Genomic DNA, 21,112 nt, shown 5'->3' on the forward strand with positions numbered 1-21,112 from the left:
TTTGATCGTTCTTGGAATGTGGTGCCACATGTCCAATTACATCAACTGAGGTTAAAGCTGCTGTTCACACCCGGACAATTAAAAGCGTCTTCTAATGGTTAGGAGTGTGTTTTGGAAAGTTGGTGTTGATTTATTCAAAGTCATTAGCTGGGAATGTTTTTATGCAATTAGGGCAATTTGAATTGTTTGTTTGGGTGGAAGGTTATTCGTGATGCATTTCTGGGGTGTATTGTTCAAGTATTCTTTCAATTTTTCTTACCCGACCATTAAACTTCATTCCCGGGTGCTTGAATTCCTTGAAAATCTTGAATTGTAATGTTGTGTTTTCAAGATGAGAAAAATGCTTGGATTTTGAGTGAGGTGCGTGTAAATCTTTGCCATGCTTTTCAACAAGTCTGCTTAAAAATGAGGCAGACAGTGCTCTCTGGTGACTTTGATTTGTCATTGCATTTCCTTTTCCCTCGTGATTAACAGCAGCTGGCATTAGTTTGTATAGCATTGTCCTATAAAGCATCATTGCCCCCTTCTGGTCGCTCCCAAGAGAACAGGTGCATGCTTCAAATAAATCGGGCACCATGAAATGTGTATTAGCGCAAGGATTAAGTATCCATTATGGACATTTATTATGGCCCATGCAGAGAAGAAGGTAGTGTTTTTAAGTGGTAAATTGTAATTGAAAAGAAGTTCCTGAAATGTTTTAGCCAACACCTACATGTGGAGAGATTCTCTCCTACGTGTCTAAAAAAATTTAGCCAAATATTATTCCGATCGACAAATATTTTTGAGATTTACTCGGGATCTAAACATCATAAGTGATGATTAATGCACACGCAAGACTAAAAATTGCATGTGTAAATCGCAGATATAGCTGTGGCTCATCAAGATACATGATTCACACAAGATTTATTATTTTAATGGCAATGGAGGAACTTGAAAATGCCTTAAGAAAAACCCTGCGTTCACAGCAATGTCCAGCATATCCACCAGGAACTGGAGCTGTTTTAATAATTTAAATAAGAAAATGTATTATTCTACTTAATTATATTATATTATATATATAAGGTGAACGTCAAAGCGACTTCATTTTTTAACTTTTTTATAATAAACCTCATTCATGTCAAGCAACTCAGTGTCTTATATTAACAATATAAATGACATAAGGAAACACATGTACAATATGACATGGGGGAGGCAGTAGCTCAGGAGGTAGAGCGCTTGTCTTGGGATCACGGGATCCCAGTTGGAATCCCGGCTCGTCCGTGTTACATGTCGAAGTGTCCTTGGGTAAGACACTGAACCCCTGATACCCCCAATAAGCAGGTTAGCGTCTTACATGGCTGCAATACAGGGCCGCTATTGGGAAATGTGGAGCACATAAAGCGCTTTGGGAAGTCATTGACTTGAAAAGCGCTATATAAATGCAGATCATTTCATTTCATATAACATGTTAAACTACATAAATAAACATTTAAAAAAAAAATCTTATATTTTGTAAGGGAAAATACAACAGTTTTTGGGACCCATAGATCTCTGTTGGGACCCATAGATTTTTGAGCATGAGGTAAAATGAACACTGCAGTACATTAAGTACAGAGTCAAAGCATTTAGTATGAAGTGTAAACACGAAGTGTAGCAGGCTGTCAAGTGACCCCATTAAAAAAATCTTAACCCGGATGCCGGAGACAGGTAAAGAGACAAAAAAACAATCGAGGAGAACTGTATTAACCCAATGTTTGATTGTTCAACATCACAATAAAACTCTGTAGTACTTGATCTTTCTTACAGCCCCTTGATGAAACGTAATGTTTATTCTTTAAATTTTCACTGTTTAGAATTTTAATGTTACAATAGTTTTTAAAGTTACAATTGGACTATTTCTAATAATTGTTGCTGCATAGGTCTTTAAAGGTTGAGCTTATAATGGTTATGCCACCTAAAGTGATTGTGGTTTAGCTTGCATTTTGACCACAGAACATTTTATTTTCTTCTTTGCTAGAGTAGAACAGGAAAAACGAGGCAAATGGATGGGTGTGTCCTCGATTACGTTTGTACAATCTACAGTGGCTTGCGAAACTATTTGGCCCCCTAAAACTTTTTGACCTTTTGCCACATTTCAGACTTCAAACATAACGATATAAAACTGTAATTTCTTGTGAAGAATCAACAATAAGTGGGACACAATCATGAAGTGGAACACACTTTATTGGATATTTGAAACTTTTTTAACAAATAAAAAAAAATGAAGAAGTGGGTGTGAAAAATTATTCAGCCCCATTGAGTTAATACTTTGTAGCGCCACCTTTTGCAGCAATTACAGCTGAAAGTCGCTAGGGGTATGTCTCTATCAGTTTTGCTCATCGAGAAACTGATAATTTTGCTTATTCCTCCTTGCAAAACTGCTCGAGCTCAGTGAGGTTGGATGGAAAGCGTTTGTGAAGAGCAGCTTTCAGTTCTTTCCACAGATTCTTAATTGGATTGAGGTCTGGACTTTGAGTTGGCTATTCTAACACCTTGATATGTTTTTTTTTTGTGAACCACTCCATTGTAGCTTTTGCTTTATGTTTTGGATTATTGTCTTGTTGGAAGACAAATCTCCGTTCCAGTCTCAGGTCTTTTGCGGACTCCATCAGGTTTTCTTCCAGAATGCTCCTGTATTTGGCTGCATCCATCTTCCCATCAATTTTAACCATCTTCCCTGTCCCTGCTGAATAAAAGCAGGGCCAAACCATGATGCTACCACCACCATGTTTGTCTGTGGGGATGGTGTGTTGAGGGTGATGAGCTGTGCTGCTTGCTAGCATTGTTGCCAAAAAAGTTCGATTTTTGTCTCATCTGACCAGAGCACCTTCTTCCACAAGTTTAGTGTGCATCCCAGGTGGCTTGTGGCAAACCTCAAATGACACTTTTATGGATATCTCTAAGAAATGGCTTCCTTCTTGCCGCTGTTCCATAAAGGCCAGATTTGTGCAGTACACAACTGATTGTTGTCCTCTGCACAGATTCTCCCACCTCGGCTTTAGACCTCTGCAGTTTCTCCAGAGTAATCATGGGCCTCTGAGCTGAGAGTTTAGGGGGACAGCTCGATCTTGATAGATTTGCAGTGGTCTGATACCCCTTCCATTTCAATCTTATTGCTTGCACTGTGCTCCTTGGGATGTTTAAAGCTTGGGAAATATTTTTGTATCCAAATCCAGCTTTAAACTTCTCCACAACAGTATCTTGGACCTGCCTGGTGTGTTCCTCGTTCTTCATGATGCTCTCTGCGCTTTAAACAGGCCTCTGAGACTATCACAGTGCAAGTGCATTTATACAGGGACTTGATTACACACAGGTGGATTCCATTTATCATCGTTAGTCATTTAGATCAACATTGAATCATTCAGAGATCCTCACTGAACTTCTGGACAGAGTTTGCTGCACTGAAAGAAAAGGGGCTGAATCATTTTGCACACCTACTTTTTCGTTTTTATTTTTTAAAAAACGTTTAAAATATCCAATAAAGTGTGTTCCACTGCATGATTAAGTCCCACTTATTGTTGATGCATCACAAAAAATTACAGTTTTCTATCTTGATGTTTGAAGTCTGAAATGTGGCAAAAGGTCGCAAAGTTCAAGGGGCCCAAATAGTTTCACAAGCCACTGTATATGTTTTTGCTGCGGGGGTAAACTTTGAAGTCAGAAGGACAATACCATGATGGGAATTCAGTGTCTTGCAAAAGTATGAATATTTGCCCATTCTTCCTGACGAAACAGATCTAGTTCCATCAGGTTTGATGGTGATTTTTTTTGTGTGTGCAGAAGTTTTTCAGACCTTTACAGAAAGAGATCTGGACTTTGGCCATTCTAACACTTTTTTATTGTTAGGTCTAAACCACTCCATTATGGATTTATGTTTCAGGTTGTTGTCTTTTTGGAACGTGAACCTGTGCCTCATTCTGAGGTCTTTTGCAGACTTGAACAGATACTCTGCAATCAACTTCAACGATCATCCCGCGCCCTCCTGAAGAAAAGAAAAGCAAGATGCTGCCACCATGTTTGACAGTGGGAATTGTGTTTTCAGGGTGTTGTGCAGTGTTACTATTACGCCAAATGTAACGCTTTGCATTCATGCAAAATGTTCCATTTTGGTCTCATCTGATCAAAGAACCTTGCTCCACATGGTATTTGTGTCTTTTGTTCCAGCGACTTTTAAGTCCGCTGTTATTAAACCTACACTGAAACGACCCAACCTTGATCCAGAAAGCTTATGTAATTATTGACCTGTGTCAAACCTACCGTTTCTTTCTAAAATACTTGAAAAAGTTGTGGCACAGCAGCTAAATGATTTTATATCCGAGAACAGTCTTTTTGAATCTATTCAATCAGGATTCAGAGTTAACCACTTTACCGAGACAGTCCTGATTAAGGTAACCAATGAGCTTCTACTGGCAATGGACTCTGGTGCGTCATCCCTCTAGTGCTGCCTTTGACACTGTAGATCATAATATCTTACTAAAATGTTTGGAAGAATGGATTGGTCTCTCAGGAACCGTCCTCTCATGGTTCAGATCCTACCTCTCAGATAGGACGCACTGTGTTAAATATGGTGAAATGACATCTGAACCCTTTAGTGTTACCTGTGGTGTTCCACAGGGTTCAGTACTTCGCCCCATCTTTTCAGCATTTACATGCTTCCATCTGGTGGTATTATTCACAAGTATAATATCAGTTTCCATTGCTGCACAGATGACACTCAACTATATCTTCTGAACGAGGAATCTGCCACACTAAACTGTGGAAATTTGGGGGCCTGCCTACCCCAATTTTAGCTAACCTGCATTGGCTCCCTGTTAGCCTATGAAGTGATTTTATGGTTCTGTTGGTATTATACAAAATCTTGCATGGACTTGCTCCCTCATATCTTTCAGATATAATTTTCCCCCTATGTTCCGGTCCGGTGCCTTAGCTCTGAAAACGATCCCAAGAGCCAAGAAGAGAACCGCAGGTTCGAGAGCATTCTCTATTCGGGCCCTGTTATTGAGGGTCTGACCTGAAGCATATAGAATAGAATAGAATATACCTTTATTGTCATTGTTACAAATGGGCTAACATATTGTGACAACGAAATTGGGCATGACACTCCAGTTTTACACATTCATAGTGGGGTATGAGCAAGAAGATAAAGGAACAGAGAAGATAATGTTATAAAACAAGGGGAATAAGGCTATAGTTATAATTTACATGATATTTACACAAGAATGTCGGCATGTGGGATGTTACATACAGGGTTGTCGTGATAACGTTGGTATCGTAACAGTTGTGCAATATTGCATTTGGTGCAAAGTCATCATGGTGCAAAAATAGTCAGCATATACATTGGTGCAAGCATAGACATCATAGTGCAGAAAAAGGAAATGGTCAGACATTGTGCAATTTGAGCATTAAACGTAGTGCAGTCGACATGTGCAAGAACAAGACATGAGTAACATTATATTCGTATGAGGTAGTGTTGGCACGAGTTTTCAGTTTTTTTGTGCGTGTCTGTTTGAGCGGTGAGCAAACATAGTGCAGACAGCATGTACGTGAGTACCATTTTACATACGTGTGAGGTAGTTTTTTTGCAACAGTTTTCAGTTTTTTGTGCGGTGTCTGTTTAGGGTGGTAATCGCTGTGGGGAAGAAACTTTCTCTGAGTCTGTTCGTTTTTGCTTTGTGTGACCTGTAGCGCTTGCCGGAAGGCAGCAGGTCGAAGAGATGGTGGCCGGGGTGAGAAAAGTCCTTGATGATGTTTTCTGCTCTGCTGAGGTAGCGAGAGCAGGCAATGTCCTCCAGACTGGGCAGAGAGCAGCCGACGATTCTCTGGGCTGTTTTGATGATCCTCTGGAGCTTTTTCCTGTCTGCTGCTGTGCACCCCGCATACCACACCGTGATGCAGTATGTTAGGATGCTCTCCACTGTGGCTTTGTAGAAAGACACCTGCAGCTGCTGTTTTAGGTTATTTTTCCTGAGCAATCTCAGGAAGTGCAGTCGCTGCTGGGCCTTCCCTACCACCGCTCTGGTGTTTGCAGACCAGGAGAGGTCGTCGGAGATGTGCACGCCCAGAAATTTGAACGAGTGGACTCTCTCTACACAGTCTCCTTTTATGATGAGTGGTGCTGGATTCCTGACATTCCTTCTGAAATCCAGAATCAGTTCTTTTGTTTTTGTGGTGTTCAATATGAGGTGGTTTTCCGAACACCACGTTGAAAGTGACTAAACCTCATCCCTGTATGCCCCCTCGTCCCCTTCAGAGATGAGGCCGATCAAGGTGGTATCGTCAGCAAACTTAATGATAGTGTTTGTGGGGTGGGTCGGTGAGCAGTCGGAGCTGTAGAGGGTGAAAAGCAGGGGGCTCAGTGCACAACCTTGGGGGGAGCCAGTGTTCAGTGTTAGGGTGGGAGAGACGTGGGTACCGAGTTTCACCGACTGTGGGCGGTTGGAGAGGAAGTCCATTATCCAGTGGCAGATGGAGGGAGAGAGTCCTAGGTGTGCAAGTTTCTGCACCAGGATCTCTGGGATAATGGTGTTGAAGGCTGAGCTGAAGTCCAGGAAGAGCATTCTGACGTAGCTCCCCCGGTGATCCAGGTGTTTCAGCGCGGTGTTAAGTGCTGTTTTTATGGCGTCGTCAGTGGAGCGGTTTGCCCTGTAGGCAAACTGGTGGGGGTCCAGTGTGAGTGGCAGGGAGTTTTTGATGTGCCGGGACACTAACCTCTCGAAGCACTTCATGACCACAGGCGTGAGAGCTACAGGCCTGTAGTCCTTGAGGCTTTCCACTGCTGACTTTTTGGGGATGGGAATGATGGTGGAGGTTTTGAGGCAAGGTGGGACGGTTGCCTGTGACAGGGACCGGTTGAAGATGGTGGTGAAGACCCCAGCCAGCGGATTGGAACAATCCCTGAGTACCCTCCCTGGTACTCCATCCGGGCCAGTTGCCTTCCTGGGGTTTATGGTATTCAGCGCACGCCTAACTTCGTGCTCCTGAAATGTGAGGGAGTTGCTGCTGGTTGTTGATGGGTGTGATGTGGCTGTTTGTGGCCTACCAGCTTCAAAGCGAGCAAAGAACTGATTAAGGTCCTCAGCTAGTGAAGCCTCAGCCTCAACAGTTGCCAGGTTGTGGCCTCTGAAGTTGGTGATGTTTTGGAGGCCCTGCCACATCCTCCTCGGGTCATTTCCAGCGAAGAGGTGCTCGATCCTCCTTGTGTAGGCTGCTTTTGCTTCCTTGATGCCTCTCTTCAGGTCAGCCCTGGCCACCCCGTAAAGAGCCTTGTCTCCAGACCTGAAGGCGGTGTTGCGGCGTTTGAGGAGGGTGCGCACCTCGCTGGACATCCAGGGTTTTTGATTTGGGTAGTTTTTGATTTTTTTATATACTGTGACTTCATCTGTGCAGTAACGGATGTAGGATAAAACAGTGTCAGTGAATTTCTGGAGGTTATGGTGTTCAAATACCTCCCAGCAAGTTTGATCAAAACAGTCCTGCAGCTTGGAGAGGGCTCCCTCAGGCCACGTTTGTATTGTCCTCATTACAGGTTTTGTTTTCCGTGTATGAGGGGGTAAGGGATAGGCATAGGTGATCCGAATTTACTAGGTGGGGGAGGGGGGAAGCTTTGTATGCGTTTTTCAGGTTGCTGTAAACGCGGTCCAAAGTTTTTTCACCCCTGTTGCACAGTTCACATGTTGATAGAATTTTGGAAGAACAGTCCTTAAACATGCATTATTAAAGTCGCCAGCGATAATGAAAGCTCCGTCGGGGTGTGCAAGCTGTTGTATGTTTATGGCAGCGAGTAGAAGGTTTAGCGCTGTGCTAGCGTTAGCATCTGGAGGAATGTAAACAGCTATCACAATGAGCACAGTTAGCTCTCGCGGTATATAGAATGGTCTACACGATACCGCCAGAAACTCTAGATCGGGCGAGCAGTGTGCATCAATAATTCTGCTGTTATTGCACCACGCATTATGTACGTAAATGCATAGTCCCCCACCTCTTTTTTTGCCGGAGTCTTCGTTGCGGTCGTATCGGTGTAGCGTGCGTCCTGCTAGCTGAACTGCAGCGTCGGGGATCCGCGGGTCAAGCCATGACTCCGTGATCACAAAAATATTGCTATTCCGTGCAAAGCTGTTGGTAGCTATCCGTAGCTCAAGCTCACTGATTAATCTCAGGAAGTCCTACACCAGTTGTGTATGCCCGTGGGTCGCCCAATGTGATCTCGGACCTCTTGGTTGCTTCTCTGATTAGTTCTCTCCTTGTTTTGCCTGAAAGTTTTAGAGGGGTGGCCAGGTAGGTAGGTTTGCGGTAGTTCTATAATCTCATTATTTTTATATTATTCCTCGCACAGTGCTCCCAGAGCAGTGTAAATGTTGCAAAATCTTCTTGAATCACATTATTGCTTCAAACCTTTCCACAAATTCATCCTAGACACACCTGGTATGTTCTTTCATCTTCCTAATACTCTCTGTTCTGCATTGTCTCCCTTCACAGGCCTCGGAGCTCATCACAGGGCAATAATTTGGCTAGGCACTGGTAAAAAAAAACCCATCAAGAATATTTTTGCCACTTCTTCTGGTGGAAGCAACAACTTTTCCCATCTCGAATTTGGTTTCATTGTTCCGTTTCCCTTCCGTTGAAGGGTTGCGTTCATTTCAAATGTAATTCTTCATTTTGCAGCACGATAGCAGCAAACTATCGCTTTTGAGAGTTAATCAGACAACACTACAGAAGTGCGCTTTAAATTCACCGTACTGTGCACTTAACATGATTTCAAATTCTTGTGTAGCAACAGAAGTAATCTGGTTTTATAATGTAGATCTTAAAGAGTCAATGTGTAATATTCAGTGCCCCATTGTGGTTCAAAAACTTTCATGCAGTAAAAAACCCACATTGATTTGAATATCGGGCAAAAATACATGAACTATCACAACAATGTTAAACTTGATGAAAACTGATAGGTTTGTATTTCCTTACAACGTGAAATCCCAACTTAAGTCGGCGCCGTGTTTGTCCAGCATCCTGCTGCCATTTCCGAGTATCACAGGCCCTTGCTCGTAACAGACAACACAGTGCCATCTAATGGTCAAATATTGCACTTCAAGGCTGGATTATCTATATTTATTGAGAGATCATATTAAAATGTATTTGTATACTGTAGGCTATATCAGGGGCCACATGGTAGAATATATATACTCTCACTGAGCCAGACTAAAAGATTAAAAACAAATAAAGAAAGAGAGAGGGGCGGAAAAGGAAAGAGAAAGAGAGAAGTTTCTTCATTTTCCTCATGTTCAGGTTTTTGAGTTTTTCTTTGCCCTCATGTAGGATTTAGATCAGGGGATGGTGATAACAGTCTGCAGTTTACAATAGCCCGTGTTTAGAGCAGAACTTTGAGACACCTTGTGATTAAGGGCTGTACAATTAAACATTAATTGACTGGACCTGACAGAATGAGAGAGAATGGGATGGAGGAAGAGAGAAAAAAGAGACATAGAGAAAAGGAGAGAGCAAGAAAGAGAGTGAGAAAGAGAAAAAAATAAAGTAATACAGAGAGAAAGAAAGAGAGCAAAAAATAGAGCAATATTTGCTTCGGGAGTGGTGCCTGGTTTTGGCGCCATCAGGTGGACATATTTCAGACTGCTGCTCATTTTCTCTTGTGCTTCTCTCAGTGTTGCCCCCTGGGCAGGATTCAAACCCTTAGCAGGCCTGATTTTGCCCGCAGGCCAAATGTTTTCCACCTCTGCTACATACCTGATGAGGGCAAACAATTTATATCATTATAGATACTGCTTTTCCTGTTTGATTTTAAGAATACGGTTTACTAAAATAGAAACAATATTTTTTGAAACAAACTAAATTTCCAAAGATTGTTTCTTTTATAATGAAGCTAATTTCAAATACAGTACCACTTTTCTTATTTCTCTATTTATTTTAATAATGAATTTGACTAAAATATGAACAATTTTTTTCTAACAAGAGAAGCTATGCCCCCAAAAAACTGTAGTTTTTAAAAAAATTGAAAGCAAAAACACGTTTGATATTGAAATTTAACAAAAAGAATATTCGTTTATAGTTAAAAAGTACAATTAATATAATTACAATAACTATTTTTCCACTTCAGAAAAAATCTTATAGTACTGACAAATAATTTAGCTAATTATAATTAATATTTTTCTTTGGGTTCATTTTGAGAAATATTTTTCATATCGGTAATATTTTCTAAATCTTTTTTTTTCATTTGCAAACAATACACCTAATTTCAAATATTATCTTTTTTAAGATTTATTCTAAGGACTATTTTTTTTACTCAAAAATTTTTCAAACCAGTTCAGCGATACCACAAATAGTTTTCAAAAAGTGCAAAAGTGAAAACACGTTTTAAAGATGAAATTTAACAAAATAATCTGACAAGTGACGATATCTAATTTTTACTACTTAAAAAATGAAAGTAATATAATTACAATAACTATTTTCCCCATGAAAAAAATATATATCTTAGTCCTGGCAAATGATTTAGCTAACTATTAATACTACTTTTCGTGCAATTTATTTTAAGAAATATCCTTTTTTAATAGAAGAATGATAATTTTCTAGATATTTTTTCTTTTAAAACAGGCTAACTAACGAACTAATTTCAAGTCAAGCCATGTTTATCCGTATAGGCCTTTATCACAAAGAGTCTCAAAGGGCTGCACAGACCACAGATACTCACAAATCACGGACTATTATGACACCATCACTTGATCTAAAACCTACATGAGGGCAAATAATACACAGATATTGTCAACATAAAATACAGGTTATTCTAATGCTATAGAATAGACGTGTGTTTTTAAAATATCCACAGAGGTCGCAGATCGAATCTCAGGGGGAAGAGCATTCCACAGCACCGGGGCCCGAATGGAGAACGCTCTCGAACTGTCTATTTTAACTTCCATATTAAGGTAGTTTAGTGTAATCCACAATTTTAATTTATTTTTGGTAATAAAAACGGAACAATTCTTACACGAATATCTGCTGCATAATAACTACTGTACTTTTTTCACTTGTTTTTATTAATTTATTTTGCTGTTGAGCCGAAAACTGTGACGTCATATTAGGAAAAATATACCCGGATAATAAGTCAGCTGCTGCCACACTAAAATATTTAATCAACTGAAACTAGTTATGAAGATTCCAATTGTTTTTGTGTAAAGATTTTTGTCGTATGTGTATATGTTAATGCTAATGTAGCTCAACAAGGGTTGCTGACTAGTTAAAATGTTACATTATGGGATTTTTATGTGGTTTAATCCGCATTTGACTGTTAGGGGAAGTGTATTAGTATTTTTATGGGTATTAAATTTTGTAAAGCAGAGAAAGTAAGTGAAGTACCAAAATATCACCACTAGATGGCATAGTCTCACAGGTCAGAGAAGGGTGCTTGGGCAAAATCTCACGGGACCTCACGTGATTTAATGAGACTTGCTCAATAAATCATCCTTAATGTCAACAAGTAAATGTTGTCGTGTGAGAGTGGCATTTATCATCTATTTTGCAGATGAAGTAAAACAACAACAACAACAAAACAAAAATATATAAAACAAATGTGTAACATCAGCTGGAGCTAGACCATCCACCTTGGTCCCGTTACACTAACTTGATTGCTGTATTTTCACAACCAAAAGCCTCACATTTTTCTTCAAATTGTGCAACGTGTCCGATTGAGCTGTGTGCCCTGTGTGTGTTGTAAAGTGGTGGACGTAACGAGTACATTGTAGAGCTTGACTTTTCTTATTTTTTAATAAATGTAAACCATATTTTTTTTAAACAAGTGAAACTATTCTGAAAATAGTTTTGAAAAAATAAGTCTTTGTAAAAGAATAAAGACGTTTTTTAAAATAAAATGTAAGAAACAATATCTCAACAGAAAATCATATATTCGTTACTAATTGAAAATACACGGAATATAATTACAACAACTATTTTTCCCGCGTGGAAATTATCTTGCAGTACTGGCTTTTTATTTTTCTGTAATTATAAACACTACTTTTCTCATTTGTTTAAATTAGTATTGCTTGTAAATGTTCTACAAATATAACAATAATTATGCCACAAAATACTACTAATATTCGGTTTATAAAAGTTTTATAAAAATATTATGATCAAATAATCTGTAAAAATAGAAATAAAAAAGCTTTTTCTAAAAATTTGGAATACAGTAATTATTGTTCTTAAATATTGGGTGTGTCTCAGTCTGACCACTTAGGGGCGCTCTTGTAACAATATAGGCCAGGTGAAGCCCTAAAATGACGTCATTTCGGAGCGCTTGCCGACAAAGCAAAATATCACAAACTGAAAAAATAAAATAAAAGCAAAACTAAAACGTCAATTTAAGGTATTTAACGGACAATTTGTTGTGAATCTGTAAAACCAATCGCAGACAATAATCCAGTACATTTTGTCACTCAGATGATATCTAATTATGTGTTGCAACAAAGGCTTATTTGAAAAACGTTTGAAACATCTGGTAAATTAAGTCAAATGAGCAAAGTAATCCCCACATCAGATCAATTTGCTCATTTCATAAAATTACTAGAGTCGTAGCGGCATCGTTTCATGTGGTGTGTTTTAGGCAAGTACAGTCTGGTGACGGCCAATCCTATCCAGGCCAGCGTTATTTTACTTATTTTTTTCGAGTAAATTGCAAATGTATTTTGGGATCTGAACAATATGTATTTAAATATTTTTGAGACAAATCTCTCCCCTTATAGGTGATTGGTAAAATGACGGGATTATGTAGCGTAGATTTCCAATCGCAGGAAATTCTTCTCATTCCGGTCGGCGACTGGGTAACAATACCTTATTTTTTTTCTATGGCCCATAATAAATGTCCATAATTGATATTGAATCCTGGCACTAATACATAATTCATCGTGCTCTGTTTAGGTGTAGCCTGCACCTGTCCTCTTTGGCGCGAACTTTAGGTGGCGATGACGCTTCATAGGACAATCCTATACAAACTAAGGTCAGCTCCCGTTAACAACAAGGCAAGAAATGTAATGGCAAAGTGTTATTAAGCAGACTTTTTGCAAAACGTGGAAACAATTTCAAGCATTTACAAGCACTTCACACAAATATCAAGCCCATTTTGATCCTTGAAAACTTTCAAATTCAAGCATTTTCAAGTATTTCAAGCACTTGTATGAACCCAATATAGACATACGTATGCAAAAGTACAAGAGTGCTGACATTTAATGTTTAGAAATGCCGATTGATTGTATTGTATTTCTTTGGTGTTTCCAAACCTTGGTTCTTATGAAATCATATTTTGTGGGTTTTTCCTCATTATGGTCTTTAATGTTAATTACTAAGAATTAAAGAAAGCACACAATTGTGCACGCTGTCCTGCAATGTAAGTTTAAAGATTTTGAAAAAAAGATATATATAATAATAATAATAATCACAAAGCACACACACAGACATTTCTTATGCAGAAACAGATTCCTCCATTTATTGGTGATAAGTCTTTTTCTTAGCTGACCAACACCAACGACAATTAAATGGTGCAGAAGAAGCAAACGAAAAAAAGCTGAAAGGGAGTAGGTGAGTAGACCAGGAAATCAGACATTTATCCCTGAAGTATTTTTTTCTATTCAGAAGGTGAAACTGACGATAGGACGGGCCGATTACTGCTTGACAATCACGTCTTTGGAGCAAACATATGGACTGAGGTCAGCGCAGTTGTCATCGTGCCACAGTTCATCTAAAAACAAAACATAGTTCAAGTTAATCGTCTAATAGTCATTGTTTCCACCCATTTCTTTGAAGTAAAGCTTTTTTTTCTTACCAGATGCCTCAATGTCCACACAGTCCTCAGGTGGGACTGCCTCGTCTGGTTGACCATCCGCAAAGGCACGGAAACCCTCGAAGGAGCCGTCGGTCCAGATGAAGTCGCCCTCCTAGAAATCACATTTCAGCGTTCATTCCATTTCCAATGTTGATTCTAAAATCTGAGAACATCATCGATTTCTATGAAGCAAAATAATTCTCTTTACCAGGACTGTGTCGTGCAGTCCAATCCAGGTGTCCTCCAAAGTACCAGCCACATGTCGGATCAACTCGATCACCACTCGGTTTTCCAGGTTGCTAGAGATGGAGGCCAGGTTTCCACCCAGAATTTTGCAGACGCTCTGGCATGTGGAAAGAGTCAAATTTAAAGTAAGCAAATGAGCGCGCTCAGTTGAGGTACGTTACAGAAGCAGAGCTTTAAAAACCTCGGCATCAGCGAAGGTTCTATGGCCGTGTTGGTAGATGAAACAGCGGTTGTTCAACCGGGTCCAGCCTTTTGGGCAGTAACCTGAAAATAAATTTGGGATAGCAAAATAGTAATGATGGCGTGATCAGAACGGGAAGTCTACCACTCAAAAAAATCAACCTACCTTTTTTGGTTTGACAGGACTGCAGAGAAGGAAAAGAGACAATGCGGATCAATATAGAGGATCAAAACCGCGGAGAGCGAGTAAAGACAATCTGGACTTACGACTCCGGTCCACAGAGCGCAGATCCCGCAAAGGAGGAGCAAGAAACGAAGAGACGGTGCCATCTGCATGGTGACACAAGAAAAAGTTTGTTTCGCTTGGTGCGTTCGATTTTGTCAGCTTGTCTGATTGAGTTGAGACGAGTTTACCTTTGCAGTGGTGATGCTTGATGAATAGACGGAGGGGGAGCGCTCCTTTTATATGCTGAAGCTGGAATGTGGAACACCACAAATGCCGCCTTGTCACGTGACGCATCGGACGGGTTTGCCGACAACCTTTGGGAGGTGTTCAGTTTTGTAGATGATAAACAAAATCAAAGGATTTGGCCCTCAATGGCACAAAAAAGAGAAAGACTTGACTCAAGTCGTCTTGGTCAAAGTCAGTGGAAGAAAATGTTTTCCATGTCTTCCTTATTTGATTACACGGCTTGGGAATGAACTGCAGCTGTGTTGGAGGTGGGTGACATGGAAAGTACGCAGCTCTTTAGATATACCCACATAGATACAGTATCTTGGTATATGTGCACACACCAAAATTATACGGAAATAATTTCATCTTTTTTTCAATTTGTTTTTCTGATTTTAATGTTCTTCATCATGTTTTTCCCACTCGTGAAATTTCCAAAATAATACCTAAAATGAGGGCAGCAGTGGCTCAGGAGGTAGAGCGCTCGTTTTGGGATCAAGAGATCGCAGTTCAAATCCTGGCTCCTCCGTATTACATGTCGAAGTGTCCTTGGGTAAGACACTGAACCCCCAATACCCCCAATATGCAGGTTAGCGCCTTACATGGCAGCACGGCCGCTATTGGGAAATGTGAAGCACACTGTAAAGCGCTTTGGGAAGTCTTGACTTGAAAAGCGCTACATAAATGCAGATCATTTCATTTCATTTCATTTGTTGGTTTAACTTATTTTTGAATGAAATAAGTTTACTTGAAACTTTTTTTTCTAGTAAGAAAATAAAAGAAAAATATTTGAAATAAGCGCATTAATAGCATAATTTTTATTTTATTTTTTATTAATTTACTCGACTCATTTTTATTTAATTTGTTTGATTCCAATATTTTAATTTGAACACATGTGTTTGTAATGAAGTAAAATGAAGATTTTCTTTTGTTTTGTTATTATCAAAAAGAGACAAATAAATATACTTAAAAAGAGCTTAATTGTATTTCATTCCTAATGTTTCTAACAATTTTATCCTGGTAAAATCACCAAAACAATAACTAAAATATGTACTGCGTGTTTGCTTGTTTATTGTATAAAAGTCTACAAAAATAACAATAAAAATAAACACATTGGTTTTGAATTTTAAAATTCTTGTTCATCAAATTCATCAAATATTACCACATTTGAAAACAGATATTTACCATTTATATTAAAAAAGCAAAACTATAATTAAATTTTTCTAGTAACATTTAAAAATGTATATTGATTAGTATTGTTTTTCTTATTTGCAATATGTTGTTAAAAGGCAGTTTTTGTCAGTTAAAAATCTCATCTCATCTCATCTCATTAGCTGCACCGCTTATCCTCAGTAGGATCGCGGGGGTGCTGGAGCCCATCCCAGAAATCATCGGGCAGTGGGCAGGGGACACCCTGAACTGGTTGCCAGCCAATCGCACTCAGTTAAAAATACTTACAATAAATACAACATAATTAAAGCATATATTTATTTTACTGTTTTTATTTTGCTATATATAGTTTTTCCCCAATTATTAATGAAAACTATATTTTAAGGAGAAGAAAATAAACTCAAAATTAATATTTTATGAGAATAGTTTACTATATTTTTTCATTATTGAAACGAGAAAAAATAATTATATCAAAATATAAATAATACTATTGTTCTTATATGCCTAACTTACCTATTTTAAACAATACATAATTTAAAAAAAAAGGTGTAAACAAATTTGCATTTTCATTTTGTCTTGAAGAAAATATAGATGTATATTTCTGGCTTTTATTTACTCAACTCTCCTATTTTTCACAATAAAATGGTAAATTCCGAGTCGAAGAGCTTAGTGTAACAAAAAACATGGGAGGCAGGGCAGTGTACTAGCAGCCAAATATTCTTTGGCCTTCATTCATCATTTGAGCAAATTCACGTCAGCATTAATTATTAAAAGGAGTACAAAACACACCTTCACACACCTTGCCACTTACCTGAGGACGAAGCCTAAACTTCCTTAATTAAGGGCCACACCCGTCCATGCAGTTTGGTATGTCGCCGTCCCAGTTTGATGAAGCCATCATCATTTTGGAAGTATGCTCTTTTGTTCACTTGTGTAACACGTTCGGAGACTGCAGCAAAAATGATTGGCAGTCCAAAAAGCGTCCGAGAAGGAGGTTTCTTGGAATGCATCGCTTCATTACGATTCTGGCCCCCAAATCGGCAAATGCCTTTTTCAAGTTGCATAACTCATTTACTCCATCAATGCCAAACATTTCTTTCAAATGGTGCCATATAATTTTTGCCATTTTGAATCATTTTTGAAAGCTTCGTCTTTCATTAGAAACAAAAAATATGTTTCTAGCTATTACCATTGTTTAGTAAACAAAGAGTTAATCATAGCTAAGTTTCTTAAGATTTTCAAGAAAACGCCTTTTTGTGAAAGAATGCTTTTCAAGCAGAACTTTCACTTTTTTTGCATTTGAGATACCTCCAATATCTAAACCAGGGGTTCTCATCTGGTCTGACTGGAGGACATACCATTCCATCCAAATGACAAGCTGTGACCCAAGTTATATTTCGCAGTTGTATTTCTTTTGTATTTCTGTCGTAATATATATGCAGCAGTATTTTGTAGTATTTCTTTTGCAGTATTATTGTGTTATAGTATTACTGTAGTGTTACTCTTTTAGTATTTGTGTAGAAACATTTTTGAAGTATTTCTATAGTAGTATTCTTGTAGTATTTCTGTCTTCATTTTTCTGTAGTAGTATTTTCTTATTAAAGTATTACCGTAGTATTTTTTTCTATAGTTTTTTTTTTTTAAGAATGAAAGCAAAATAATGTATTTGGTCCTGGTCGTGTGCACTAAATTTCTAAAATTTTAGTAGCATTTCTGTAGTATTGTTTAATATTCCTGTAGTTGTATTTTTGTAGTATTCCGGTCATAATATTTCTCTGGTAGTATCAATGTATTATAGTATTACTGTAGAGTTATTTTGAAATGTTTCTATAGAAGCATCTATGAAATATTTCCATAGTAGGATTTTTTTTGTATTTCTGTAGTATTTTTGTAATATTAAATCAGTTGTATTTTTGTATTATAGTATTACTGTAGTAGTATTTTTGTGTTTCTATAGAAACATTTTCTTTTCAGAATGAAAGCAAAATCATATTTTAAGTCCCAATTTTAATGTGCTCAATTTGTAATACTTTTTCTGATAGTATTTTTGTCCAAAGCATATAAATGGACAATTGGGACAAAGCTGGAACCAATAACTTGTTTTATTGATAATATGTCATTAACCACTGTCATTACATTTTGACCATTTTTGTTTGACGGGCCGGATGAAAAAGCCTGACGGGCCACATGTGGCCCTAGGGCCTTAGTTTGCCCTCCCACTATTCTCCATGTCTTCCACTGATGATGATTGAATTAAAATAAGAACATGCCACAAAATAGATTAAAATTTAAATAAGATGAATCTATTTCTTTTAACCAACTAAACGTCACAACGCTAAAAACACACCTAAGATAATTCGCTTAGATGAAGGTCAACAATTAGGGCGCACCCAGCAGCGCCATGTTAGAATGACGCACGTTCACTTTTCTCATGTTCTCAAGAGTCATTGGTTAAGTTCAGTGGAAGCAATATAATTTAACCATGGCGTTCTCACATTTTTTTTTTGGAATGGCAACAGCAAACAGGAATTGTGGCTTTGTCATCTTTTAAAGTCAATGGAAGAAAAGGTCTGGTGTCACCAGTTGCGCACCCATTGCTGACCGCAAAAGCTTTGACAGAATGCACGTACATCAATGGGATCAGATCTTTCATGACTGGTTTTATAACCAGTTGATTGAGGTTCTATTTCTTTTCGCCAGCAAAAATAACATTTTAGTCATCTGCATTTTTTTCGAAAGCACGCCTATGGCCCCGTGCCGATCAATTCCTGAACGAGTGCATGATCAACAATTTAGTTCAAATTTTAGTCAGAGCTAGAAAATACCATATTGAATTGAATTGTCTCTATGATCATTGATAACAATGCAGTAAACATTGTATTCAACAAGATTAGATAAACCGTGTACCAAAAGCCAGATTCTGTTTCAGGGGATCGGTGCGCCAAGGACCCTTCCTTTGTCTGACCCCTGGCTCTCAACGAACTCCTCCCTTAGGTGGTGAGCCCATGGGGAGGGGGAACCACGTCGTCCCTTTGGCCTGAATGGGCACTCCGGTTTTCTCCCACATTCCAAAAACGTGCATGTCAGGGTAATTGACGCATCTAAATTGTCCCTAGGTGTGAATGAACGAGTGAATCGTTGTCTGTCCCTGTGTGCCCTGCGACTGGCTGGCAACCAGTTCAGGGTGTCCCCTGCCCACTGGCCGAGGATGGCTGGGATGGGCTCCAGCACCCCTGTGACCCTACTGAGGATAAGCGGTGCAGATAATGAATGACTGAATGAATGAATGACACTGAAAACATAATAATAGTAATAATAATTAAAAAAAAATATGTTAGAGTAATCACAATTAAAAAATACTATGATTTTTGACCAAAACAATACAATTAAGAATAAATATAAATGTCACAATTTAGTAAAATAACAATCGTAGTGATTAGTAGAAACAATAGGAGAAATAGCAATAAATGTAATGATGATATCATATTTACAAAACATGTCCCAAAAAAAATTCACGATAAAAAAGATACACAAAATAATAATAATAATAATAATAATGAGAAATATAGCAATATACATAATAAAAACAATGATCATGCAAAACTTCTTCATAAGATTCTGCATTTTTATTTGGTAGCCTAACTTTTAAATGATAGTAACAATCCTGAAGAACTGTCACAGTGCCAAGAATGCAAACATTTTCAACGTGCTGCATTCCTTGTTTGAAGTCTGCACACGAGGTTAATGCAGGAAAGCAAAATGCCAAGGGCAAGAAAACACTAGGTGGCAGTCGGGCGCCTTCACCTGTGCATTCAGGCTTCCTGGTACTCTAAATGGTTGTTATTGGTAGTAGAGCGAGTATAAAACATAGATTTCTTTCAGTGATATACAAAAAGATCAATAATTTAAACATTTAGGAATTAAATTTGGTGACAACTGGCCATACATGCAATATAACAAATGTATAGGGATATGGGGATTGGGGGTAATGGATCGCGACATATTTTTCGAGCGGCGATGCACGGAGTCGCGAAGTAGAAAAGAAATACAGTACAGAGATTTCTTAGTTATCGCGGTTAATGGAGATCAGAACCTGTGGGGAAACATTAAAATCCTCCTTACAGACTGTGAATATACAACCGTAACAAAATAACAACTATAGTTCTACAAATAGGGGCAGCGCAGCGGCGCAGTGGTTAGCGCATGTGCGGCACAGTTCATGTCATGGAAACCTCCTGCGTGGGTTCAAATCCAGCTCCTGACTTCCTGTGCGGAGTTTGTATGTTCTCCCCGTGCTTGTGTGGGTTTCCTCCGGGCACTCCGATTTCCTCCCACTTTCAGTAGTATTTTTGTGTTTCTATAGTAACACAAATTGGCCGGTCCAAATTGGCCCTAGGTGTAAATGAGCGAGTGAGTTGTCTGTCCCCGTGTGCCCTGCAATTGGCTGGCTACCAGTTCAGGGTGTCCCCTGCCCACTGCCCGATGATTGCTGGGATGGGCTCCAGCACCCCCGCGACCCTACTGAGGATAAGCGGTGCAGCTGATGAGAGATGAGTTCTACAAATAAAAACACAAAAGACAGAACTGCAGTTGCATTTTTTTGTCATTGGTGTTCTGCAGCCATTGGCCATTGGGGCTTAACTCATTCAATGCCAGACGTTTCTCTGAAATGGGAGGAGCCATTAAGCCATTTTGACTCATTTTTAAAGGCCGACAGAAAAAAACGTTCCATAGCTATATTGTCATAGGACATTTACAAAAAACAGCTTGAACTATTATCTTTCATTTAAAAAAATATGTTTCTTAATTTTACCATTGCTTTGGTAAACAATAGTTGAACATTGCATGAAACGTTATCCATATATTTGCTTCTCTCACACACTGCTTTACTACCTACTCGCTACAAAGGGCCGCCTACACATTTCAATCGCTGGATGGGGGGGGTTTTAAGGGTTATTGTTCTATCTTCGTTATTCATTATCCATTATCCGTTATCGGTCAGTTCATAATACGCTACAAAGCCTAGGAGCCGGGACACTTACTCTCAGCCAAAAGGCCAAGCTAAGGTCCTAGCCCTAAAGCCTTGCTGCGATCATTGTGAATGCACCGTTCCCGGAGGTACTGCAATACCGGGCCGATGCGTGGAGTGGACAGAGCAAGCTCTTATTCCATCTCCGAAATGCAAAAATCAAAGATCATGGCAAGAGGTACGCTGGATACAGGAAGCAAGAAAG

General features: G+C 38.8%; 1 protein-coding gene and 1 pseudogene across 2 annotated transcripts; both read right to left on the reverse strand.

The window, feature by feature from the left end:
* Positions 1-13,466: 13,466 nt before the first annotated feature.
* On the reverse strand, positions 13,467-14,783 carry LOC148370349 (galactose-specific lectin nattectin-like). 2 transcript variants are annotated; one of them, XM_088330114.1, is made up of 7 exons: positions 14,672-14,783; positions 14,525-14,587; positions 14,424-14,442; positions 14,259-14,341; positions 14,040-14,174; positions 13,832-13,943; positions 13,467-13,747 (listed from the first exon to the last, which is right to left on the reverse strand). In XM_088330114.1, the coding sequence occupies exons 2-7, from the start codon at positions 14,585-14,587 to the stop codon at positions 13,671-13,673; spliced, it is 489 nt and encodes a 162-aa protein (XP_088186240.1). In that variant the 5' UTR covers positions 14,672-14,783; the 3' UTR covers positions 13,467-13,670. The 2 variants fall into 2 exon arrangements, with proteins under 2 accessions (XP_088186240.1, XP_088186239.1); XM_088330113.1 differs by having other exon boundaries at positions 14,525-14,672.
* A 6,191-nt stretch (positions 14,784-20,974) lies between these two features.
* LOC148370350 (U2 spliceosomal RNA) lies at positions 20,975-21,112 on the reverse strand (annotated as a pseudogene).

This window comes from Urocampus carinirostris, chromosome 3 (genome assembly GCF_059441175.1).
Source record: "Urocampus carinirostris isolate Australia breed hairy pipefish chromosome 3, RoL_Ucar_1.0, whole genome shotgun sequence".
Lineage (NCBI taxonomy): Eukaryota > Metazoa > Chordata > Actinopteri > Syngnathiformes > Syngnathidae > Urocampus > Urocampus carinirostris.

Bases quoted from the DNA above. Each gene is read 5' to 3' on its own strand.
- LOC148370349 (XM_088330113.1), bottom strand. From the start codon at position 14,593: ATGCAGATGGCACCGTCTCTTCGTTTCTTGCTCCTCCTTTGCGGGATC. The intron at 14,175-14,258 runs GTTTTTAAAGCT...TCCACATGCCAG, and splicing joins GAACCTTCGCTGATGCCGAG to AGCGTCTGCAAAATTCTGGG. The intron at 13,748-13,831 runs GTAAGAAAAAAA...TTTTGTTTTTAG, and splicing joins TGTGGACATTGAGGCATCTG to ATGAACTGTGGCACGATGAC.